The sequence below is a fragment of the Hordeum vulgare genome, chromosome 5H (assembly GCF_904849725.1).
Source record: "Hordeum vulgare subsp. vulgare chromosome 5H, MorexV3_pseudomolecules_assembly, whole genome shotgun sequence".
Taxonomy (NCBI): Eukaryota; Viridiplantae; Streptophyta; class Magnoliopsida; order Poales; family Poaceae; genus Hordeum; species Hordeum vulgare.
In genome coordinates this window covers 102,397,659-102,410,007 of record NC_058522.1, presented here as the reverse complement: position 1 = coordinate 102,410,007, position 12,349 = coordinate 102,397,659, and the positions used below count along the sequence as shown (strand labels likewise).

Genomic DNA, 12,349 nt, shown 5'->3' with positions numbered 1-12,349 from the left:
GCACACGCTCCTTATCCACGCGGTTGGGGACGGCGGTTGCTTGATGCGGAACGATGGCGACGGCTGCTCGATGCGGAATGACGGCGACGACTGCTCGGTAGGGGCTGGATCGATGCGGTGTAGAGGATTGGGAGGCCGATTTGGAGGCGGGCGGTGAGGCGGGGTCGCCGGTGACGAAGAGGAAGGACGGAGCCTGGCCGGGGAGCGGCGGCGACGAGGACGGACGGCGCCTCCTCCTCTCGGTGAGTGGCTTCCCCGCCCCCGCTTCCTCCTCCCCTTTCTGCTCCTAGCTACAGTTCCACGGCTCCCGCAGGACGACCTGCGGCGAGGGTTTGCCGCCGGTGTTTCCATTTCCCCTCCCCGCGATGCGATGCTGCGCTCCGCTCTTCTCGGCGAGTGCACGCGCGTTGGGGCGAGGCTGAGGCGCTCCTCCACACCACTCGGACGTTGTGCGCCCGCAGGCGTGACATGGGCGAGCACGCGCCCCTCTCGCTGCGCTGACCGCGACGAGAGCACCACCCGCAACGTGCTCCTCCATAGCGCTCTGAGGGGGAGGGGAGGACGCCGTCGGCCGTGCTCGTGCGAGGGGGAGGGAGGACGCTTCCATCTAACCACCGCTGGTCATGCTCGCGCGGGAGGAGAGAGGCCGCCTTCATCTGGCCGCCGCCGACAGTGCTCGCGTGGGAGGAAGGAGCTCGTCTCCATCTAGCCGCCGTCGGACCCATCCATGCAGAGGAGCTGTCACCCTCGCCTGTTGTTTCCATGTGCCGCACAAGATCGGCCATGTCCACCTTGATTCCATCTCGGGAGAAGATGCTCCCCTGCGTTGACCCCCTGCAGTCGTCCGCCAGCTAGGCCATGCGCATGGAATCAATTCGGATGGTGGCCGTGAGTGCAGTGAGTCGTGGCCTCTGCCTGCCGAGGAAGAGAGAGAAAGATATGGTGGTGGTGCCCCGCGCCACTCGGAGGTTGTTCCGGGAATCACTGAAGTTGCTCAAGGCCGACATCCAGCATGCCGGCGTTGTTAACGTCGCGTCTCTGGAGGGCATCGGTCTGCTCAAGGGATAATGGAGGGTGTATCTGTAGATGACGATGTCCTACATCCCTGACGCACACTTCTTCCTCTTCCTCCGCTCAGTGAACCGTGTGCAGCCTCACCGGCACACTTCGCCTCCTCGGATCCTTAGCTACAAGGCTCAGTCTTTGCGTTTGTGTGGTTTGATCCAAGAATTGGTGCCATATTGTGGTCACTGCACTTCTGTTCTTGTGTAATTTTGCAGCTTTATGTTGCAGTTTGGAGTTTGGACCTATGATATTGACGCCCCTTGTTTGTCCATAGTTGTGATATTTTCTTCCCTCGTGTGACTGTAACATGGGGTGCAACAAGCAGAGAGCAGTTTGCTCGGATTTAGAGACGAGCAAGAGGCCGATCTCCGAGATTGACGCTGGCATAGATGAGGAGTGGGAGGTCTGCGTGGAGTTAAAAACAGTAGGGGCTGTGCTGCCCAATTTCATCCATGATATGTACATCCAGTGCTACTGTCAATGGTGAGAACAAGAACCTGATCCCGTCACCTTTTTCTATCATGTTCAACCATAACAATCATACATGTAAGTATTAGAGATTTACAGGGTCAATTTTTTCTTTAAAATTTATATGGAAAATTATCACCATAGACATGCAAATGAACTTAATGAGGTTTTAAACTGCAAAATTAAGTTGCATTTAAATTCTGATAGATTGACTACCATAAAGCTTTCAAATTCGGCTGACAATTATGTGTATGACATGCCTGAAAAAAAATACAAGAAACTTACTTAGTGGTCAAGGGCAGAATGTAGACTTAGTGTAACTAGCTACCAATGTGACATATTACTGGTGAGGTTTCACCACTCATCAATAGTATGCTGATGGAGTTCTCCTATTCTGGAACAAATTCACCATGCTTTGAATAGGCCATTCAGTGGTGCAGTTCAAATGGTGTATCCTCCATTTGTTATTGGTTATGAGGATAAGATCATCAGGATAGATCATGATGGGTTCCATACGTGAAATTTTGGTTAATGGATGCTCCTAGTTTCCTATGATCAGCAGACCTATGGGATACATGCCTCTATTTTCCCCTGGTACTCCTTTTTTTGCGCTGCCCCTGGTACTCTGATGCAGGAGCACCACTTCCAGTTTGATTGCTTGAGGGAAGTGTCTCGCTTCAATTGCTTCAGGGTAGTAGTACATGTTTGTTATTTTGAATAGAAGTGTATTACATGGGGCTAACGTGTCTAGAACTGAACTTTAGTAGCAGGGACAACAAAATTATGTGAAAAATACTGTCTACATGGTCACATAATGCCAAATAGTAAGAAAAACTCTAAAGAAATGCCAACCAAAAGGAAGGGGCAAGTTGTTTTGTAATGTGAGAAGTTCGATTAAACTCTGTAGTGGTTATCTTAGTTCTGTGCAATACATCATGAACCCCTACATAGATGGATTCTATTTGTAGTTGACAGCAGCAGAGTTTGAGTGTGATGTCAATATCACTGGTCTCGGGGTTCAGATTTTGTCAATATAAAAAAATTGGGTACTTACAACCAGACAAGTAATGGATCTATTTACATAGTCAAGTTCATTTTTTTTCTTTTTCTCCTATGTTGTTTCGTCAAACTTCAGATTCTAGCCTTCATTAAATGGCAATGATGTGTATTAATCTGTCCTCACACTGATAGATTATGTGCAAACTATATTGTTGTTGTTCATATTTGTCCTGGTTTTGATGTATACTGTGTGTGCATGTGCAGGTGCCTAAGGCATCCGGTCGAATGCAGGTGGAGGCCAAGGAGGTTCTGCTCTCGGACATGCCAACAATAATGATTGATGACACCGACATGCAGTCTATAAGTCCCCCCCCCCCCCTCAATCTCGATATATTGGTGTCACACATCCTGCATTTACATTATTAGTATGTAATAGAGTCTGAAAGTTGATTCAAGTTTGTAGTGCTTCAAGTCTCAAAGTTGATACAGTAATTTTGTCAACTGATTTGTAGTGTAGTGCTTCAAGTCTGATTGCTCCCTGTTTGATTCATGTGTGAAAGTTGATACAATCATTTTGTCAACTAATTCCTGTTGTAGTGTGATTGGTCCATGTTTGATTGAAGTCTGAAAGTTGATTGTTTGATAGTATCTTCTATTTTCTTCCGCTTCGGGAGTTTCTATAGGTATTATTAAGTTGCTATAGGTTTGTTATTGGTTTGCATATCTACTTGCACTTCAATGACGGTGCAAGCTCAAGTAGATGTTGGTGGAGGACATGAGGTGAGGTGGAGGGGGACTTAAGAATACAAAATTCATGATTTAAAAATAAAAAATCTAACCCGGTGCAACACACGGACACTTTTACTAGTAAGACCTATTTAAAGACGTGCTTTTGTTTCTCCGAAAGATGGTTTTGAGGTTTGAACGATCCATGCATCATGTTTTCAAAACAGATGAGTTTTTGTAGGGGAAAGGTATAGCAAATAGTTAATGGGAAACGCTGATTTTTGGAAAAAAGTCCCCCGCATGCAGCAGTTGATACGTGTCTTATGGACCACACAACACATAACCATGTTTCCAGAAAATCTCACGCATCTTATCTGCACCCGCCGCCTTCTTCCCTCGTCGTCCACATGTTGGTCCAGCCGCTGTCATGGCCAGGCCAGCGCGGCGGCGCGCACCGGACCACCACCACCAACACACGCTGCTGCATCTCCTTCCACCTCTCCCTACCACACCTAATCTGACATTCGCCCTCCTCTATACAACCCGCCCGGTTCACTCCACCGTCGGCCATGGCAGGGCCCCGCACCACCGCCGGAGCTCCAATACTTGTCGTCCACCTAGCGGCCACATCGCATCCCTGCCGGCCGGATCGATGGATCCGAAGAAACACGCGTCGTTCTTCGCAACATGACCAACATCAACATGGTTGAGGCCCTCCAGTCCCTCTCCTCGGTGGACGGGATCCACCAGATCGGCACCACGCTCGGCCTCCCGACCCCAGGCAAGCCGACGATGAAGTCGGTCCTCAGGGCCACGCCGGCGGCTGGGGAGGACCAGCGGCAGCAGCTAGGGAGCCCGCTCCCGCGCGGCAGCTGTGTTTCGGTTTTCGTCTTGAACAAATCGGCAACTGAGTTTCTACAACAACGGAGTTGTGTGTGATTGAGGGCGGCGAAGCTCGTGCAAATAGACGCAATGACGAGTTTCCGCAACATGGTCTCTGTTTTAAAAAATTGGATCATATATCTTGTTGCAAAAGTATTCTGGACCGACCTAAGTTGTAAAAAATTTCTGCAACATTACCTTTGTCGCAAAGATTCTTCCGCAACAGTATCAATGTTGTAGAAAGACAAAGAAAAAAATTGTATGACCTATATTGTAAAAGTTTTCTGCAACATGACCTTTATTGTAAAAGCTTCTTTCGCAAGAGTACCTTTGATATAAATGTTTACGTCACAATACCTTTCTTGGAAAAGTAAAGAAGTCATTCGGTCACTCGATCACACAGGATCGGATGGCTCGTGAGCCGGTTGCCGGTTGATCTTTTAAAAAGATCATCCGCCATAGTTAATTGCCTAAAAAAGACATATCCATGCATCCTTCCATTTCCTACTCGTGACCTATATATACAAATGCATTCGTCTATCCAGTGGACCATTCCCTTCCAAGTTCTTTATCTCCAAATAAGTTCATCTCTCAATAAAGGAGTAAAGAACTAAATAGTTGATAGTTCATCTCTTTCGATCTTGTCACCATGCAGGGGCACAATCGTAAGCCTTTGCCCCTCGGCATTGCTGTTCTTGTGCTAATCCTAGCATCCATCTCCCCGGCTTCTTCGCAGAACCAGCAAAACACCTTCAACATCGGTGGTGGGGCCAAAAAGCCGATCCCCGGTGGTGGCGCGGCCGTTGGAGGCGGCGACCCCTTTGACCAGTTCATCGCCAAGAACGTCCAACACTTTGCCGTCACTGAGCAGATCTACGCTAGCAAGGCCCAGGCCACCGGTGGCAAGCAGCTCGACGCGGAGTTGTCGGCGGCCGAGGCCAGCACGGTGAGGTATGTTGTGAGCCCCGACGGTAAGGGAAATTACAAGACCATCACCGAAGCGATCAATGCCGTGCCAGAGAAGAACAAGAAGAGGATCATCTTAGACATCAAGCCCGGCACCTACAAGTATGTGTGACGATCCCAATAGATGTTGATTAAATTAAATTATAAGTTTGGGATTTTGATCAGATTGCAAAGTGGAAATGTAGGGAGAAGCTGGTAATCCCGATGTGGAAGCCGTTCATCACGTTTGTGGGCAACGCGAAGAACCCGCCGATCATCATGTGGGCCGACACGGCAGGGACGAAAGGCAAGGACAGCAAACCCATCGGCACCCTCGCCAGCGCCACCCTGGCCGTCGAGGCCGACTACTTCTCAGCCTGCGGCATCGTAATCAAGGTTAACTAATCACCATCTTTTAGGGGAAATTAATCTGATCCTATCGATCTACGCAACTGCGAACAAAATTGACTTGTGTTCACGTACGGAATGTATGCAAACAAAATCCAATCCAAGAGATTTTTGTTTTGTTTTGTTTTGCATGCATGCATATCGATCGAGTTTGCGGACCATGGAAACTGGCCGAAAATTGTTGGGCCAACCTGAGCCAAGCATTTAGGACCATATACAATACTTATAGGGAGATATCCGCGGCGCAGGTTCTAAGAGCCCATGAAATTGTCCGCTCCCCCCGGCCCTGAAAAAATGAAATTGGCTGCTATATTTGGAACATTTATATATTTGTCTAGAAAAATGAAACATTTATGCATTAATTCCTGCAAGCATTGATCTTATGGAATTAGTAAGGGATTTTTGCTCAAGCGGCTTGCTCCTGATGCATGGCAGAACAACGCACCATTGGCAAAGCCGGGCGAAGAGGGCGGACAGGCGGTGGCGCTGCGGCTGTTCGGCACCAAGGCCGCCTTCTACAACTGCACCATTGACGGCGGGCAGGACACGCTGTACGACCACAAGGGCCTCCACTACTTTAAGAATTGTATCATCCGAGGGAGCGTCGACTTCATCTTCGGCTTCGGGAGGTCCCTCTACACGGTAATTAACCAACCAAAACATCTACGTACATTCACACGTGCATGCATGCATGCATGTATGTAACTCGTGGGCGAGACACTGAGCTAGGCATGATATCGGACGATGCATGCGTGTACGTGCAGGACTGCACGATCTTTTCGGTGACCAAGGAGATTGCGATCCTGACGGCGCAGCAGCGGACCAAGAACATCGACGACAAGGATGCCATCGAGAGCGGGTTCTCGTTCGTGAGGTGCAGCATCTCCGGAATGGGCCAGATCTACCTGGGGAGGGCGTGGGGGGACTCGTCGCGGGTGGTCTACTCCTTCACGGACATGAGCAAGGAGGTGGTGCCCGTCGGCTGGGACAAATGGAACGTCGAGAAGCCAGACCGGTAACATGGCGTTTCCTCTCACTTAATTCAGCCTCACCGTGGCACGCATCGCATCACACAGACTAATTCAGCCTCTCGACTGGTGATGATGCATGGCTGCTGCAGGAGGGGCGGCGTGTTCTACGGGGAGTACAAGTGCAGCGGGCCTGGGGCCATGTCCAACGAGAGGATCGGGTGGGCTCGGGTGCTCAACGACGAGCAGGCGAGGCCCTTCACCGGCTCGCACTTCGTCTACGGCAACTCCTGGATCCTACCCCCGGCCAAAAGCAACTTCTAGCTTGCTCAGAAAAGCAACTACTAGAGCTATTTTTGTCACCAACTCGTTTATCCGAGACCTCCGTTTGCGGAGGTTACGCGGCGATAGCAAAAGCCTGTACAATTGGCTTTAAGGAAGGTCTGTAATGAAATGTGTAAGAGCATCTCCAACACATGATTTAATATAGGCAACAACCCATTAGAGTGTTTTTTAAAGCTACGTACGGTTAGCTGATACTAAAAAAATTATGGCATCTTCATATTTATGCCCTCACGTGTGCAGTGACCACTGTTGTATATATTGATTATTAGGAAATATGAGATAGCTAGGATTTGTTCTACCTTTCTTTATACTCCAAGTTGATCATTGTACTCCTATATATGCCCGTGAGGTTCAAACAATACAACAACTATTCCACCAATCCTTCTCTTCTTTCTTTCAACATGGTATCTGCCGCAAGTTTCTAGACCTAGCCGCCGCCCACCGCTTCTACTCCGTGCGCCGCCCCCGGGGCAGTCGGCCTCCATGACCGCCGACGGGGGTCGCGCCGCCCGTACCTAGGGTTCGTCCGCCGGTCGTGTTGACCGGCTGTCCTAGAGAGTCTTTTTTTCCCGATCTCTTGATCCTGTTTTTCTCTCTTTTGCCGGTCTCTTGATCGGCGTTCTTCCTTTTTGGTTTTCCGATCTAAGATCGGGTTGCGTCGCCCGCCATCGCCGTCTACACCTGCGCGCCTCTACTCCGACCTAGGCGTGACCAGTCGGCCTCTACTTCGACCCGGCAGCCTTGCGTGACGCGGCGACCCGTCATGGCCGTCGTCCGCGCATCTGCCCGCCCGTCACTTTACGTCGCCGTCTCCGCCCCACGCTGAACAGGACGCCTGCATCACCCACCTTCGTCTTCGTCGCCACTGGCCGGTCGCCTCGGGAACGTTGGCTGCCTTAGGCCTGCCGGTTGCCGGCCCCCTCACCGGCTGCCGGGCCTCACGACTACCTTGGTCTCGCCGCTGCATCGGGCCTGCCGACTGCCTCGGCTTGCCGGCTGTGCCGGGCCTACCGGCTGCCTCGGGCTCCCCGACCCATCGCCGGCCTCCTCTGGCATGCCGTTCTCTGTTGGCCGCCGTCGCCTTGGTCTGCTCGGCCACCCCGCATCATCGTCCACGATGCCGTCATCATCATCGAGCAGCGCCCCCGACCTCTCGTGCGATTGGATTGATCACCCGCCCGCCGCGATCGACTCCATCCGCGCCGTGCGACTGACCTGATCAGTCGGTTGCATGCGCCTTCGCATGTCCTGTGAAGGTTGTCCCGAGTACAGCGCGCCCCTACACCGATCGAGCAACGGGATGCCGCTGCGTTGCCCCGTCGGGCCGCAGCGCTGCCGCCCAGTGGTTCTCCCCGCGGTTGCCCCCACCCGCGAGTCGCTGCTTGATACGTCTCCGTCGTATCTACTTTTCCGAACTCTTTTGCCCTTGTTTTGGACTCTAATTTGCATGATTTGAATGGAACTAACCCGGACTGACGCTGTTTTCAGCAGAATTGCCATGGTGTTGTTTTTGTGCAGAAATAAAAGTTTTCGGAATGTCCTGAAAATTTACGGAGAATTTTTCCGGAATAAAAGAAAATTACCTGCGCAAAGATCCACCGGATGGGGCGTGCTAGTGGGCCACAAGCCCCTGGGCCGCGGCCACCCCCCTAGGCCGTGCCGTGAGGGCTTGTGGGGCCCACGTGGCACCACCGCCCCCAAACTCAGCTCTATATCTTCCGTCTCGCCCGGAAAAAAAAATCAGAGAGAAGGTTTCATCGGGTTTTACGATACGGAGACGCCGCCACCTACTGTTCTTCATCTGGAGGGCAGATCTGGAGTCCGTTTTGGGCTCCGGAGAGGGGAAATCGTCGCCATCGTCATCATCAACCTTCCTCCATCGACAATTCCATGATGCTCTTCATCGTTCGTGAGTAATCTCATCATAGGCTTGTTGGACGGTGATGAGTTGGATGAGATCTATCATGTAATCGAGTTAGTTTTTGACGGGGATTGATCCCTAGTATCCACTATGTTCTAGATTGATGTTGCTACTACTTGGCTATGCTTAATGCTTGTCACTATGGCCCGAGTGCCATGATTTCAGATCTGAACCTATTATGTTGTCGCCAATATATGTGTTTTAGATCCTATCTTGCAAGTTGTAGTCACCTACTATGTGTTATGACCCGGTAACCCCGGAGTGACAATAGCCGGAACCACTCCCGGAGATGACCATAGTATGAGGAGTTCATGTATTCACCGCGTGTTAATGCGTTGGTCCGGTTCTTTATTAAAAGGAGAACCTTAATATCCCGTAGTTTCCATTAGGACCCCGCTGCCACGGGAGGGATGGACAATAGATGTCATGCAAGTTCTTTTCCCTAAGCACGTATGACTACATACGGAATACATGCCTACATTAGATTGACGAACTGAAGCTAGTTACTTATCTCTCCATGTTGAAGTTGTTACATGATGAATCACATCCTCATACTCATCCATCACCGATCCACTGCCTACGAGTCTTTTACTAGTGGTCCTTGCTTCGTTACTTTGTCTAGGCTTGTCCCTTGCTACAAAAGGGATTGGGCCACTTTGCTACTACTGTTGCTACTGCTGTTACTCTGCTACTGTTGCTACTGCTGTTCCTTGCTACTTTGCTGTTACTTATTGCAAGATCCTTTTCCGACACTGTTGTCGGGGAAGAATAGTTACTCGCCCACGTGCAACTTACTGGCGCCATTGATACAACAGTTAGGAATAGTCTGCCGTCAACAATCGTTTCTCGCACCGTTGCTATCATACTACTTTGCTACTGATACTTTGCTTGCAGACACTAATGTTTCAGGTGTGGTTGAATCTGACAAACTCAGCTGCTAATACTTGAGAATATTCTTTCGCTTCCCCTTTGGCGAACCAACAAATTTGGGTTGAATACTCTACCCTCGAAAACTGTTGCGATCCCCTACACTTGTGGGTTATCAAGACCTTTTTCTGGCGCCGTTACCGGGGAGGCACAACTATATTCTCTGAGTCACTTGGGATTTACGTCTGCTGATCACTATGAGGAATCCGAAAGATCCAAGAACTAAAATTTTGCCTTCCACTACGAAGAGAGGTAAGGAATTGCCATCTAGCTCTGCACTTGATTCACCTTCAGTTATGAGTAAGTTTGCGACATCGCCTCCTGCTAGAAACCTTGATATGTCGCATGTGCTTGATGATGCTACTTCTGCTGCCCATGATGCTTATGATGATGCTATGTTTGATACTATACCTGATGATGCTATGCTTGATACTATGCCTGATGATGCTATGCTTGATACTATGGCTGATGATGTTATGCTTGATACTATGCCTGATGATGCTATGCTTGATACTATGCCTGATACTACTTTGTCACTAGGTGCCCTTGATGCACAAATTGCTAGAGTTGCTGCTAGATGTGAAGATACTTCTGAAACTGCTGATACTATTGAAGTAGAACCTGCTACTATGCCTGAATTGCCTGTTATGCCTGATACGCGCTATGTTATGGAGGGAGAGATAGCTGAGGATTTTATTGCGTGTAAGGATAGCTATGATGTTGAGAAATTACTGCGCAAGTGAAAAGAAAAATCTCTGAATGCTAGGATGAAATACGACCCAAAGTTTGCTACTTCACCTATCTTTGTGACCGATAAGGATTATGAATTCTCTGTCGACCCTGAGTTAATTACTCTGGTCGAATCTGATCCTTTTCACAGTTATGAGTCTGAAACGGTTGTAGCCCATCTTACCAAACTGCACGATATAGCCACCCTATTCACTAGTGAGGAAAAGATCCGCCACTACTATATGCTCAAGCTGTTTCCTTTCTCGCTAAAGGATGATGCTAAGACCTGGTTCACTTCTCTTGCTCCTAGTTGTGTGTGTAGCCCCCGGGATATGGTCTATTACATCTCTGAAAAATATTTCACTGCCCATAAGAAGCAAGCTGCCTTGCAGGAAATATACAACTTTTCACAAGCTGAAGAAGAGTGTCTCCCACAAGCTTGGGGGAGGCTTATCCAGCTACTGAATGCTTTGCCTGATCACCCTCTTGAGAAGAATGAAATACTTGATATCTTCTATAATGGACTTACCGATGCTTCCAAAGACCACCTAGATAGTTGTGCCGGTAGTGTGGAACGAACCGTAGAACAAGCTGAGATTCTACTGAATAACATCTTGTGCAATGAGAATGCTTGGACTATTCCCGAACCACCTCCTAAGCCAACTCCAAAGAAAAGAGGTATTCTATTCCTTAGTCCTGAAGATATGCAAGAAGCCAAGAAATCTATGCGAGAGAAAGGCATTAAATCTGAAGATGTAAAAAATCTACCACCTATCGAAGAGATCCATGGTCTTGATAACCCGATACAGGTAGTAGAAGTAAATTCTCTGCGTAGGTTTGATGAGAGTGATATTCCTTTTAATAAACCTGCTAGCTTATGCATGGATGAATTTGATAACTTCATTGCCAAACAACAGAGTTTTAATGATTATGTTAGCAGACAATTGGAACAGAATGCTCGTATGCTTAGTCATTTAAGTGCTTGTGTGGACAGAAACATCAATGATCTTAAGCTTCTGAGTAAACATGCCTCTATGGTTACTACTAAGGTAGAACAAGTACTTAAAGCTCAAAATGACTTGCTCAATGAGTTGAATGACAATTCTGTCAGAGTTGTCACTAGAGGCGGTAGAATGACCCAGGAACCTTTGTATCCTGAGGGTCATCCAAAGAGAATTGAACAAGATTCTCAAGGAGTTAGCACTGATGCACCTAGTCATCCTAGAAAGAAGAAGAAAGATGATAGGAACCTGCACGCTAGCAACCCTGTTGCTGCTACACCTGAGAGTCCAAATGATATCTCTGTCTCTGATGCTGAAACACAATCTGGTGATGAACATGAGCCTAATGATAATATCAATAGTGATGTTCATGTTGATGCTCAACCTAGCAACGATAAGGATGTGGAGATTGAACCTGTTGATCTTGATAACCCACAGCCTAAGACTAAGAGATACGATAAGAATGACTTCACTGCTAGGAAGCATGGTAAAGAAAGGGAACCATGGGTTCAGAAACCCATGCCCTTTCCTCCCAAACCATCCAAGAAAAAGGATGATGAGGATTTTGAGCGATTCGTTGAAATGATCAGACCTGTCTTTCTGCAAATGCGTTTGACAGATATGCTTAAAATGTCTCCGTATGCTAAGTACATGAAAGATATTGTGACTAATAAGAGGAGGATACCTGAGGTTGAGATTTCCACCATGCTTGCTAATTATACCTTCAAGGGTGGAACTCCTAAGAAACTAGGTGATCCCGGTGTGCCCACTATACCTTGCTCCATTAAAGGCAACTACGTTAGAACTGCGTTATGCAACCTTGGAGCCGGTGTTAGTGTTATGCCTCTCTCTCTTTATCGTAGGCTTGAACTGGATAAGTTGACACCCACTGAAATCTCTCTATAAATGGCCGACAAATCAACTGCTTTCCCTATCGGCATTTGCGAGGATGTGCCTGTTGTGGT

At 48.6% G+C, this 12,349-nt stretch overlaps 1 protein-coding gene across 1 annotated transcript; it reads left to right on the top strand.

Moving 5' to 3' along the window:
• The first annotated feature begins 3,549 nt into the window (after window positions 1-3,549).
• Window positions 3,550-7,183, top strand: LOC123395904 (putative pectinesterase 63). The gene is made up of 6 exons (XM_045090931.1): window positions 3,550-4,104; window positions 4,877-5,208; window positions 5,292-5,481; window positions 5,929-6,135; window positions 6,258-6,508; window positions 6,614-7,183. Exons 1-6 carry the CDS (start codon window positions 3,946-3,948, stop codon window positions 6,783-6,785), a joined length of 1,311 nt encoding a protein of 436 aa, XP_044946866.1. The 5' UTR covers window positions 3,550-3,945; the 3' UTR covers window positions 6,786-7,183.
• Window positions 7,184-12,349: the final 5,166 nt, after the last annotated feature.